Source organism: Haliaeetus albicilla, chromosome 30, assembly GCF_947461875.1.
Source record: "Haliaeetus albicilla chromosome 30, bHalAlb1.1, whole genome shotgun sequence".
NCBI classification, from domain to species: Eukaryota; Metazoa; Chordata; class Aves; order Accipitriformes; family Accipitridae; genus Haliaeetus; species Haliaeetus albicilla.
The window spans coordinates 2,652,472-2,665,364 of NC_091512.1; the positions used below are offsets into that span (position 1 = coordinate 2,652,472).

The following is a 12,893-nucleotide window of genomic DNA, read 5'->3' on the forward strand; positions in this document are numbered from 1 at the left end:
CAACAGTCAGGTGTTGAAATAAGGATGTTCTTGGCCAGAGATAAGGAAATGACATATCTCCAGACCATGGGGTGCTTTAGGCTGTAAACAGAATGTAAACAAATCCTCTGACTTGGATACTCTCAACTTAATTGCTAAAAGAGAGGGAGGTGGAGGGATCTCAGAGCTTTCAGGCTCCTGTAGAAGATTGAAGGCCTCCAAGAAATAAGCTGAAGATAGCAGGTTTGGTCCCTGCTTTCGGTCAATGAAACCCAGAAACTCACCTGCTTTTCCTTCCTCTCCTCCCAAAACCTGACTACATGATGGGAAGAAAGGAAGCAGAAAGGCCCTAGGAGTTGGAGGGCCATGGTTTCATCTCATTGTAAACCCCATAAAGAATCAAGCTGGGAGGGGAGTCTGCAAGTCCGAATCAACATGGTCCATGGGCAGGCAAGGCTGTGTCTGTGGTTGTGTCTAGAGACCAGTACACCTACAGCACAGATCAATCTGGGGCTGAAACTCAGGCCTGGCTTACATGGTCTCCTGGGGCATGAACAGAGGTGTGGTTGGAGGCCTCAGGTGATGGTGGTCAGGGCCATGAAGGCCTATGGATGGTCTCAGGGCCCTGACAGTGGCCCCGTGGGATCCCACCTGCCAGTGCCCTCAACAGGTCAGGTTCTCATTCCCTGATGTGCAGGGTCTGTGCTTGGCTATTCTCCTTCCCCACATCCCTGGGGATCTGGGAGACTACAACTTCATGGTCACTAGAGCCAAGGGTGAAGATGGTCTTCACATCCCTGACCAGCTCTTTCTCTTTTGGGAGTACCAGGTCCAGGTGAGGATCCAACTGGGTGGCCCATTTGGTATCAGGAACTTGTCCACAAGCCGCTGGACTGTTTGCATCCTTGCTTACTTGTCCAGTGAATACCAGGCAGACTGATTGCCCCATAAAAACCAGTCTGTGATCCACAGATTTCCCCAGGTCATTTAAATAAGACTTTATTCATTCCTCACCCTGACTGCATGACCTGTAACTCTGTCCTGGGTCTGGTTGCGATGATGGAGTTAATTTTCTTCATAGTAGCCCTTATGGTGCTGTGCTTTGGATTTGTTCCTGAACCAGCACTGGTAACACACCAGTGTTTTGGCTACTGCTGAACAGTCCTTACAGAGCATGAAGGCTTTCTCTTTTTCACACTCTGCCCCCACACTAAGTAGGCTGGGGGCATGCAAGAAGCTGGGACAGCTGACCCAAAATGACCAAAGGGATATTACATACCACAGGATGTTGTGCCCATCAGTGAAAGCTCAGGGAAATGACAATGAAAAGAGGACATTAGTGGTCATGGTGTTTGTCTTTGCATGTCACTGATACATGTGATGAAGCCCAGCTTTTCTGGAAATGGCTAAACCTCTGCCTGCCCATGGGAAGTAGTGAATGAATTCCTTGTTTTGCTTTCCTTGCACATACAGCTTTTGCTTTGCCTCTTAAACTGTCTTTGTCTTGACCCATGAGTTTTCTTGGTTTTGTCACTTCCTATTCTCTCCCTCATCCCATTGGGCATGTAAGAGTGAGTGAGCAATTGATTCTGGGTGTTTAGTTGCTGGCCAGGGTCAGACCACAACTGATTTCTACCATAGTGTCCTCCTTTCTGGTCTCTCCTTTGACCCACACACAAGCTCCCACCTAACCTGTTGCCTGTCCAATAGAAGAGATCCATATATCTGAGCTGCCCTGGCATCAAACAAGAGATCCCCTGCTCCTCATCTTTCCTGTTGGTCTCTCCTAAAGACATTGTATCTCCCTCCACCACAAAAGCCATGGGAGCTCTCCTTCCCCACCTCAGCTCTTATTCCACTGATGTCACAGCTCTGTGATGGCACACAGGGCTCCTGTTGTCTGTGCCCCAGGCTGTGGCCTTTGGTGCACATTTGGGCTGCAGAACCTCAGATGTGGCACCAGGGCCACGGGCAGACTTGTCACATGGAAACCTGGTACCCAGAGATTGGGTGCCTTGTGTGGAAAGGCTTTTATTCCCAGCAGAGGCAATCTGGATTGGATGGTAGGTGGCAACATAATGATGAATGAGGTTCCCACAACAAGAGCAAAAGCTGCAGTCTCCAAGGCCAGAGAGAAAAAGGCCTGGGTTGTGCAGCCCTGCACAACCCTGGCAGGAGAGGGGTTTGCTGTCCCATGTGACTCTGCAGCACTGTGCAGCCTGTGACAGAGGTGAAGCCCATCTCCAAGAAAGACAACCTGCTGCTTAGAAAGGTCCTGGGGCAGGACAGCCTGTGATTCAGCCACACTGTGGACATCATGCTGGTGGCTGACCAGCTAGATAGCTCTGCAGAGAAGCTATCCAGATCTCTTCTATTGGACAGGCAACAGGTTAGGTGGGAGCTTGTGTGTGGGTCAAAGGAGAGACCAGAAAGGAAGACACTATGGTAGAAATCAGTTGTGGTTTGACCTTGGGGTCCCCGAGGTCAAGCAGCTCAGTATGAGCCAGCAATACACCTTCATGGCAAAGGCCAACAGCCTCCTGGGCTGCATCAGGAAAAGCATTGCTGGCAGATGGAGGGACATGACCCTTCCCCTCTCCTCAGCACTGCTGAGGCCACAGCTGGAGTGCTGTGTCCAGTGCTGGGCTGCCCAGTGCAAGAAAGTCGTTGACTTACTCAAGCAAGTCCACCAAAGGGCCACAAATCTGGTTTAAGGGTCTGGAGCATCTTTCCTAGGAGGAAAGGCTGAGAGATCTGGGACTGTTAAGACTGAAGAAGAAAAGGCTTGAGGGGGTGGGGCTTGTTAATGTTTATAAATACCTGATGGGAGGGAATGAAGACAAGGGAGCTAGACTTTTTTCAGTAGTTCCCAGTGAGGGAAGACAAGGGGTGATGGACACGGATAAAAACACATGAAATTCTGTCTGAAACCAAGAAAACACTTCTTGATGGTGAGGGTGGCCAAACACTGGAACAGGTTGCCCAGAGAGGTTGTGGAGTCTCCATCCATGGAGATATTTCAAACTCACCTAGACAAGGTCCTGAGTAACCTTCTCTATCCAACCCTGCTTCAGCTGAGGGGGTTGAACTGGATGATCTCCAGAGGTCCTTTCCAATCTCAACACTTCCGTGATTTTGTGAGCATAAAGGTAAAAAGTAATACAGAAAATAATGAACAACACATAGCCTTGTCAACAAATACAGTGGGATCCTGTGGAGAAGACCCAAGCTGGAGCAGGGGAGCAGTGTGAGGAGGAAGGAGTGGCAGAGGTGTTCTTTACCAACTGTAACCCCCATTCACCACCCCCCTTGCTCCTCTTGAGGTTAGGGTGAGTAGAAGAATTGGGAGCAATGGAATAATCTGAGCCTGGGAACAAGGAGTGGGGTGGGGAAATGGTCTTTAATATTTTTGCCATAGTTTCTCTCTACTCAAATCTATTTTATTTGACAGTAAAATAAATTGATCTTCCCAAAGTCAACACTTCTTTGCCTGTGACAGTAATTAGTAAGCAATCGCCCTGTCTTTGTCTTGACCCATTAGGTAGTCCATCTTATTTTCTCCCTTTGTCATGCTGAGCTGGGGTTGTGAGTGAACAGCTGGGTAGATGTCTGGCTGTTGGCAAAGGCTAACCCACTACAGCACCACCACATCAGGACTGCTGCGTCCAGTGTGGGGCTTCCCAGCACAAGAAAGAGCCTGACAGACTGGAGCGACTCCTGCAGAGGCCAGAAGGGTGGTTGGGGCCTGGAGCACATTATGGGAGAGGAGAGGCTGAGAGAGCTGGGGTTTTGAGAAATCCCTCAGAGCCAAACACTGGAGCAAGGACCAGGCCAGTTGGTGGGATCTTAATCAATGGAGATTTCAATATTTGTTGAGACAAGGCCATGAGCACCTGATCTCGCTGGCATTGTCTGAGAACAGTCTTGGCTGAGAGTCCAGCTGTGGCAAGAGCTATGGGACTTGGTGTGTACTGAGCGTCAGTAGGTAACTGGTTTCCTTTTTATTAATAATGGCTGTGAAGTTGGGTATCACGGAGCTGCGGAGGAGATCAGAGGTGACCATGCAGGAAAGGTTCCTCCTCAGGGCTGGAGTGTACAACCAGACATGGAAATGGACGGTGTGTGGAGTGGTCAGGGAAAATTGCCCTGGGACAGCTTCCCTGGTGTGTCCAGGGAATGTGGCATGGACTGGGCCGCTCTCTTCTGCACCTTCACTGCCTTGCTTCCTTCACTGTATCACTTGACTCTGCACTGTGAGTACCCCGTGTGCCCTCACCCTGCACACTCAAACAGCTGAGCTCTACACGGGTATTTCTCCTCTCCCAGACGTATTCCTGCCCAGCCCAGTCCCTCCCCAGCTCTAAACACTTCCTCTGCCCTCTCCTCAGCCTGGCCCAGCAGAGCAGCACAGTCTGGGCTGGCCCCACGGCAGTACCCACTGCAGGGTGCTGCAGAGCTCTGGGCATTCGACCACAGCCCCAGCCCCTCTGAAGGGCACAACAGGTCCTGGGGGCAGAGAGGGGTCTCAGCCTGTCCAGCAGCCCCAGGGCTGAGGGCCACCTATGCATGAGGAGACAGAGGCCAGTGTCTCCCATTGTCCCTTGCTCTTGTTTCCAAGAGATCCTTATTACCAACTGACAGAAGCCCCTCTGAGTCAGCCCCTCTCACCAGGACAACAATCCTGGGCTGGAGGCTCCTCAGGTTGCTCCTGCTCTCCCAGTCACAGTGCAGCCTGCCCTGAGCTAGTGCATGCATAAATAGGTTTCTCTTTTTCACTTATCCCCACCTGGGAGCACAGAGTTTCTCCTTTGCTCTTGTCCAGGGACATCCCTGCTCCCCAGAGAATCTTCCTCCAGGGGACGGTGCCCATGGAGAACCCAAGCACAGGTGCACAGCCTCATGGAGGCAATCTCTTCAGCATGTTCCTGGCCTCAGCTTTGGAAGAAGAGACCAACCTCCAGACACCAGCACTGAGGAAATCCCCTCTTCTTACAAAGATGTGACACAGGAGGCCAGCTGTACCATCATGCCAGAGACTTGTATGAAGGCCTCTGGGTCAGACAGGCTGGGTTCAAGCCTCTGGAGAAGCGGAGTGAATGCAGACATTCCTGGACAAACAGGATTATCACAGATAAAATACCCAAAGCACAAGAGGATCCCCAGATACATTGGAAATCCCTTGTGAAGAGACATGAGCAGCTTATTGCTGCTGACAGACTACTGATTGCATCAGTTTCTTCAGTGCATCCTTGAGCTCCTCGTTCCTCATGCTGTAGATGAGAGGGTTCACTGCTGGAGGTAGCACTGAATACAAAACAGCCACCATCAGATCCAGGGATGGGGAGGAGATGGAGGGCGGCTTCAGGTAGGCAAAAATGGTAGTGCTGACAAAGAGGAAGACCACAGTCAGGTGAGGAAGGCACGTGGAAAAGGCTTTGTGTCGCCCCTGCTCAGAGGGGATCCTCAGCACAGCCCTGAAGATCTGCCCATAGGACAGCACAATGAAAACAAAACAACCAAAGACTAAACAGGCACTAACCACAAGAAGCCCAACTTCCCTGAGGTAGGCATCTGAGCAGACAAGCTTGAGGATCTGGGGGATTTCACAGAAGAACTGGTCCAGGGCATTGCCTTGGCAGAGTGGTAGTGAAAATGTATTGGCAGTGTGCAGCACAGCATTGAGAAACCCACTGCCCCAGGCAGCTGCTGCCATGTGGACACAAGCTCTGCTGCCCAGGAGGGTCCCGTAGTGCAGGGGTTTGCAGATGGCAACATAGCGGTCGTAGGCCATGACTGTGAGAAGAAAATACTCTGCTCCAAGCAAGAAGGAAAACAGAAAGAGCTGTGCAACACATCCTTCATAGGAAATAGACCTGGTATCCCAGAGGGAATTGGCCATGGCTTTGGGGAGAGTGGTGGAGATGGAGCCCAGGTCAAGGAGGGAGAGGTTGAGGAGGAAGAAGTACATGGGTATGTGGAGGCGGTGATCACAGGCTATGGCAGTGATGATGAGGCCGTTGGCCAAGAGGGCAGCCAGGTAGATGCCCAGGATGACCCAGAAGTACAAGAGCTGCACCTCCTGTGTGTCTGCAAATGCCAGGAGGAGGAACTGGGTGATGGAGCTGCTGTTGGACATTTGGTCCTTCTGAGAATGGGGCACTGTTCAAGATGGAAAAGACAGACAGTAGTTAGGGGATTCCTCTCTGAGCAAAATCAAAGCCATTTATTATAGACTCTCCTCCGTTACACAAACCCAATTTTCACTTTCTAGGAGACCTTCCTTCAGTTCCATGGCAGGAGCTCTGGTTGGTGCTGGCTGAGTGTGCTGTGAGGAGTGGGGCCTCTGCCCACTGGCTGCCGAGGAGTCAGCCCTGCTCTGCAGCAGTGGGTTCATGGGAACAGTGGGGGCAGGGGCCAGTCCTGATGTTCGATTTTGTCAAATGAAACCACTCCTAACACAGAATTGCTTGTCAGCATCTGCACTCCTGGTGCTAAGGAACCAGGATGGCAGAAGGCAGTTTGAGGTCTTTTAAAGCTCCCTCCATTTCACCAGGGGAGCGTTCTTGGCTGTCAGAAACCCTTAGAATTTCTGCTGCACTCAGGGAGAACAGAGTGAGCCCTGCAGGGCAAAAGGATTGGCTGTGGCTCAGTGCAGAGTGAAAGAATCTGGTCTGCCCCTCCATCTAGTTCCCAGTTTCCCTGTGCTTGCACCCTTCAGAGATGGAGGGTGATCACACTCCCATGTCATCCTGAAAAGCCAGCAGATACTGCTGAGAGCAGAGGGACCACCTCAGACCACTAACTGTATCAGCCTTTCTCAAGATCTCAGCACCCCACTTCTAGTCAAGGACACACAAGGCACATTTCACCAACCCAAGAACATTTCCTCAGTCATAGAGTCTCTGTGTTTCTCCACGGGGCTTTCAGATAACTCAAAGATACTATGGGAGAGGTTTACATCACTCAAGGCAACTCACAGCTTTTAAGAACACATCAAGGAGAGAGCTAAGTGTCCTAATCGTAGGAAATGCTTAGGAATCATTTCTTTACAGAGGAGGTATTGAAACCCTGCAACAGGCTTCCTAAAGAGGTGGTCGATGTCCAACACCTGTCAGTGTTTGAGGTATTTGGACAATGTCCTTAATAACATACTTTAACTTTTGGTGGCCCCTGAAGTGCTCAGGCAGTTGGACTAAGTGATAAATGTAGTTCCCTTCCAGTTGAACTATTCTATTCTATTCTATTCTATTCTATTCTATTCTATTCTATTCTAATGTTATCTCACTGGAGGAAAACCAGCTCATTCCCCAGCCCAGAGACTGCATTGACCAGATCTCCACAGGTGCCAAGAAAGCTGGGACACTTGTTCCCACGAACACACTTGTAGGAATGGACCCACAAGGCCAGTGTGTGACTCTGCAGCTGAAATTCCCATCCCCAGACAGCCTGACAGCAAGAACAAGATAAGAGTAACACAGACAAGTCCAGAAACAAGGAACAATACAGTGAGGTTCTGGCTGAGAGAGGCAAGGGGAGAGGCAGACAGGCACTCAGGTCAGCGTTACCCTTACCCAGCTGTGCACGCCACCCCCCAGACACCAACATTGCCAGGCAGTTGCTCTCAGCCCCTGGGCTCTGCAGAGGGAACAGGGCACGTGGCTGGACAGCTGCACCGTGGCTCTGCTGGAGCTCTGGCTGCAGAGGAGATGGTTCATGCCTTGGACCCCCCAGCTCTGAGGGTAGAGGCTTTGCTGGGTGGGAGAGGAGGCAAGGGGGCTTGCTCAGAGGAATGGGTCTGCATTGGAGGGGATGATACAGAGATTTCTGAATTCTCCCTCCCACAGCATTTCTGGTTTTAGTTTCCTCTCATTCCCTGGTCATTCCCCTGCTGCCGGGAGATTTTCCTCCTAGGAGGTGTTTCCCTGTGCCATGTCTTTTCCCTGTCAGAGATCACAGACCCTATCCCAGCCTCTGTGCACTCACCATGGACCTACAGAAACCTGCCTGTTTGCAGGACACCGGCTGGGCCCATGTTCCTGTTTGCTGGTGGAAAAGGGCAGGTCAGACCAAGCCTGATGGGTGGTGCTGGTGCTGCCCATAGGCAGAGGAGAGGCCAAAGGCACTTTAGGAGACTACTATAAGACTTACTATTAAAGTTACAGCTCAGGCGTCTCAGTGACTTGTTCAAACTTGAGAGCTCCTTTTCCATTTCTCGACCACCAACACCCAAGAGTGGGAAATGGAAAATATAGACTCAGGAAAGCTCCTTATCTTCAACATAATCTCCACCTTGACCTTGCTCTTGAAAAGTCCCCTTGGAAATATCCTGGGGTGATCTGGAGGCACAAGCAGCCCTGACCTATGCAGCACCCTCTTGACAACAGAAGGACCCTGCCTTGCTGAGTGTTGCTCATTCCCCCCACAGCTTCTCCCCGCAGCATTGTGGGGAGTTCCCCAGGCAGGCTGAGGGCTGACCGTGGCAGGCAGCAGAGTTCCTGCCCTGGCACACAGACCTCTGGGGTACAGGGACCCTGCTCTGAAGGACAGTCCTGGGCACCCCAGCTGCACGCATGGCTTCGCACACTTGTAGCTGTCCCTGGGAGGAAGCAGCCATCATGCCCTGTCCATCTGCCAGTGCAGCAGAGAAGCTCAGCTCTGGAGCACGTAATTTCTCTCAACATCAGAAAAGCCAGGAGTGCCATCCAGAAAGATCCTACAAGCTGTGGCATTTACCAGCATTGGAAGACCACTCTGGTACAATCATCCAACTTGCCCTGCAGCCAGACACTTACCGTTTCAAGGGCTGTGAAGATTTCTCCACCAGTGAGATCTCAGCACCCTCCCACTCCTGACTGCCTTTAACCTCCCTCTGCCTCTCTCTCCTCTCCCCCTCCGTGGCTGCAGGCAGTGCAGCCCTGCTGTGCTTTGCAGAGGAGCTGCTCTTGAGCAGAGCTGTCTCTCTGCAGTGCTGCCTGCTTGCCATGAGCTCCTTCCAGCCCGGGAGCCCAGCCCAGCTCAGCAGCAGAGGACCAGCCCAAGGCAGCACTTTCTCTGCCCCCTCTGGGCTCCCTCCAGGTGTCCCTGGGGCTCCAGGGGAACCTGCTGGGAAACAGGCTGAAGCAATCACTGATGTTGCCTCCCTCAGCTGGGGAGAGACACTTCTTTCCAGAAGTAACATTTCTCTTATCAGAAAAAGAATAGGGCACGAGAGTCACCTTTTCTTGTCCCATCATTATTCAGGACACCGAGGCAGTTACTGAGAGGGATTTCCTTTACCCCTACTGCTGAGAGAAAGGATCCAGGCAAGTCACGTGAGGTCTGTCATCCTGGTTTTGTAGTCCTGGGGCTAGAAGGGGACTCTGCTCCCTCCTGCCAAAAACCACAGGAGGACTAATTCCTCTTGCCTCAGTTTAGGCATGCACAAAGTAGGCATCTGCATGTGAGCTCTTTGGTTTAGCTTGCATATGAATTAATGGAGATTGAGGGAGTGCTGGTAGCTGCAAGCTCTAACAGAGCAATGCTGAGGGAAAGGACAGCATCTGGGGGCATGATCTTGGAGCCTGCTTAGGAATTATTTTTGTAGACAGGAATTAAAGCAGATGCCTACATTTAGGACAACTAAAACCTTCCCTGTTCATTATGTCCACAGCAGCCTACAGAGGTAGTCAGCTGACCAAACGGAGCCAAGTTGGTCTCTTTCTCTTCTCCATCAGCTGTATTTCCTAGACCTCCATTGACTGTAATGGCAGATGTCTCATGGACATCCCTACATTGCCTAACCTAATTCAGGGCAGCTATTCAATGGCCAAATACAGGCCCATAGTGCTACCTGAGATGCCAGGGCTCTCCAGCACAACTGCAGGTTGCTGGCAAGGACCGCACAGGACCTACAGGAAAGGCATCCACATTCAGAGTGGGTGCGAGACAGACGCTCCAGATGGCATGTCTGAGTGAACCAATTTCTGATGGCCAGTGACTGAATCCCACCACTACAATGAGGCAGGGTCTGATCCACCTCCATCCAGTCAATACAGAGCAGTTCATGGACAGGAAGCACATCACATCAGAATCCCCACTCATTTGCCTACTGCCAAACTCTGCCAGCTCTTCTTAAAGCCTTCTTTTATTCACCCACTTGATGATACAACCAAGGAACCATCCAAGGATTTTCACAGTGTTCCTGGATCATGGGATGTCCAGACCCAAAGTCATTTTCAACACCGTCTTTCCTTCCTTAAGATCAGCTTCACCTCCACCACAGGCCCTCTGGGGCTGCAGAGACACCACAGACAGCAAAGCCCTCTCCTGCCAGGGCTGCAGAGCCCAGCCCGGCTTATCTCTGGCCTTGGGGAGGGAAGTGTTCCCTCTTTCTGTGCCTTCACATTGCCATCTGCCATCTCCTCCAGCATGTCTCTGGTCTCAAGCAGAGCATTTGCACACATGGGGTCCTGAGCACTCGGTTCTGGGTTTGCCCTAGACAAGACTGAGCTTGGCCCCAGTGCTACAGCTGAGGTGCTGCAGCCCAAACGTGCATCAATGCCCACAGCCTTGGGCACAGACAGAAGGAGCTGGAGCCCCTTGTGCCACTATCAACTTTTGACAGCGATGGAATAAATGGCAAGGAGTGGTGGGACAGCTCGCAGTGGTGCTGCCACAGTACATATGGGCTTTTCATGAGAGGCAGGCTGGGAAGATGGGGAGGGGGGTGTGCTCCATCTGAAGGAGCTTGTGTGTATGGTGTTTCTCTACGGGACATGCAATAGGTTGGGTGAGCCCCTGTGGGTGGAGGTCAGAGGAGAGGCCACTTAGTGTGGCATCCTGGTGGGAGATGAAAAGCGTGCAACCAGGGTAAGGAAGTGGACTACGCCTTCTTTAAGGAACCCAAGGAAGCCTCCAGATCCATGACCCTAGGTCTTATTGCAGACTTCAAGGCCCCTCATCCCCTTTAAAGACTCAGATCCCATTTCTGCTGAGAGAGCAGGCTAGTGTCACAGTGAGGACACTCTCCATCAGCTTTGAAAAGTCATGGAGGTTGGGGGAAACTCGTTGATGACACTCAGCACCCAATTTTCAAAAATGCCCAGTAGATGATGCAGAGGAGTGAAGGGCTGGGCACAAGAGCATGTCCACTTGCATCCCATTTCTGGGTATCTGAAGAGAAAGTGACTCAATTTACCCAGGGGAGACTGTGCCTGGCCAGCCTCTTTGCTTTCAGTGATGAAAAGACAGGATTGCTGGATGTGGGGGGAGCAGTGGTGCTTTTTTACTTGGATATCAGCAAGGCTTTCTGCATCATCCCCTACAATATTCTTGTGTCCAAGTTTGGATATTATAGTCAGCATGGGTGGATAAGTAGATGGGTAAAATACCAACCAGACGGTTGGGCTTGGAGGGATGTGGTTAATGTGTGGTACTCCGCCTGGAGGGATCTAGCTAGTAGGGTCCTGCAAGGGTCTATCCTGCAACCTGCCCCGTTTAACGTGTTTTTAGTGACCTGGAGATGAAAGGGTGATTTTTCATAACATTTGCAGAAGACATCATGTTGAGGAGTGAAGACACTACAACAGAGGACAGGGCTGCCATCCCAAGCTACCCAGAGAGGCTGGAATTACGGGCCAATAGGAACCTCATGATATCCAGCAAGGACAAACCCAAAGTCTTGCCCCTATGGCAGAGTAAGGCCGTGCAATGACATAGGCCAAGGATTGCCTAGGTGGGCAGCAGCTCTGTGGGGAAGGCTCTGGTGGTCCTTGAGTTACATTAGACAAAAGATGAGCCATCAGCAAAGGCGGCCAACAGCACCCTGGGCTGTATGAGCAGGAGAACAGCCAGGGGAAGTGATTATCTCCCTCTGCTTAGCACTTGTTATACCACATCCAGAATACTTGCCCAGGCTTTGGTGCCCCGCAATGCTAGAGAGACACTGGCAAGCTGGAGGAAGGAAAAAATCCAGTGGAGGGCCACAGAGATGGTCAGCGTTGGAGCACTTTCCCTCTTCTGAGAGGCTGAGGGTGCTGGGCTTTTTCACCCTGGAGAACAGAGGGCTTTGTGGGGAGGATGTAACAGACTCGTACTGCCTATGGTGAGGTTTCCAGACACTGTGGTGCGAGACAGGAGCATAGGAGGCAATGGACTGCAACAAGAGAGGGTCAGGCTCAATATAGGGAGCAACTTTTGCTGCATGAGAACAGTCAGCCATGGGAAGCCGTTTCCTGGAGAGTGTGTGCTGCCTCCATGCCTAGAAGTTTCTCAGACCCATCTGGGTAAAACCGTGAGCCACCTGGTGTGACTTTGCTTTGAGTTGGATGTTCTACAGATATCTAGCAAGGTCCCTTCCAGCCTGAATGATGCTTTCATTCCTTCCCTTTCATGTCCTCAACATCAGGGAAAGTACTCAGGTTCCCTCTGACTGTAGAAATAACTCACATCATGTACAGGGTTGAAGCACTGGCACCTCAGACAGGCCCGATGACATCCTTGGCTTCACCTTTAATTTACTGGTTCCCTTTTCCCCCCCTCTCAAGTTCTTCCTATTATCATCCTCCTGTAGGGTTCAGCGTTTGGAAGATCTCGCGATGTCACGGAAAGTTAGAGGGTTAGTCGCAGCCTTATGATGTGTCTGTAATCCCACCTACCCTTGTTAGTATAAAAGGAATTGACTGCGCAATAAAAGGCGGAAGTTGGCGCTCACACTGTGTGTGTTATCTGGCTCTTTCCCTGGTCTGGGGGTGATCAGTGATCTAATCGTGGCACCTTGATATGCGGCGAACGCTACATAATGGTGACCCCGACGTGATCGGTTGCACTAGGCGACGATGGGACTTGCGCAAGTGATTAAGGTGTTGAAAGTGTTGGCTGATGAGGTGGGTGCTCACGGAACGATTAGGAGGGGCCCCACGGGCGAATGCATCCAA

At 51.4% G+C, this 12,893-nt stretch overlaps 1 protein-coding gene across 1 annotated transcript; it reads right to left on the bottom strand.

The window, feature by feature from the left end:
• Nucleotides 1–4,848: 4,848 nt before the first annotated feature.
• On the bottom strand, nt 4,849–9,212 carry LOC104321532 (olfactory receptor 14C36). Its single transcript, XM_009924274.2, has 2 exons — nt 8,960–9,212; nt 4,849–6,138 (listed from the first exon to the last, which is right to left on the bottom strand). The coding sequence occupies exons 1-2, from the start codon at nt 9,210–9,212 to the stop codon at nt 5,180–5,182; spliced, it is 1,212 nt and encodes a 403-aa protein (XP_009922576.2). The 3' UTR covers nt 4,849–5,179.
• Nucleotides 9,213–12,893: the final 3,681 nt, after the last annotated feature.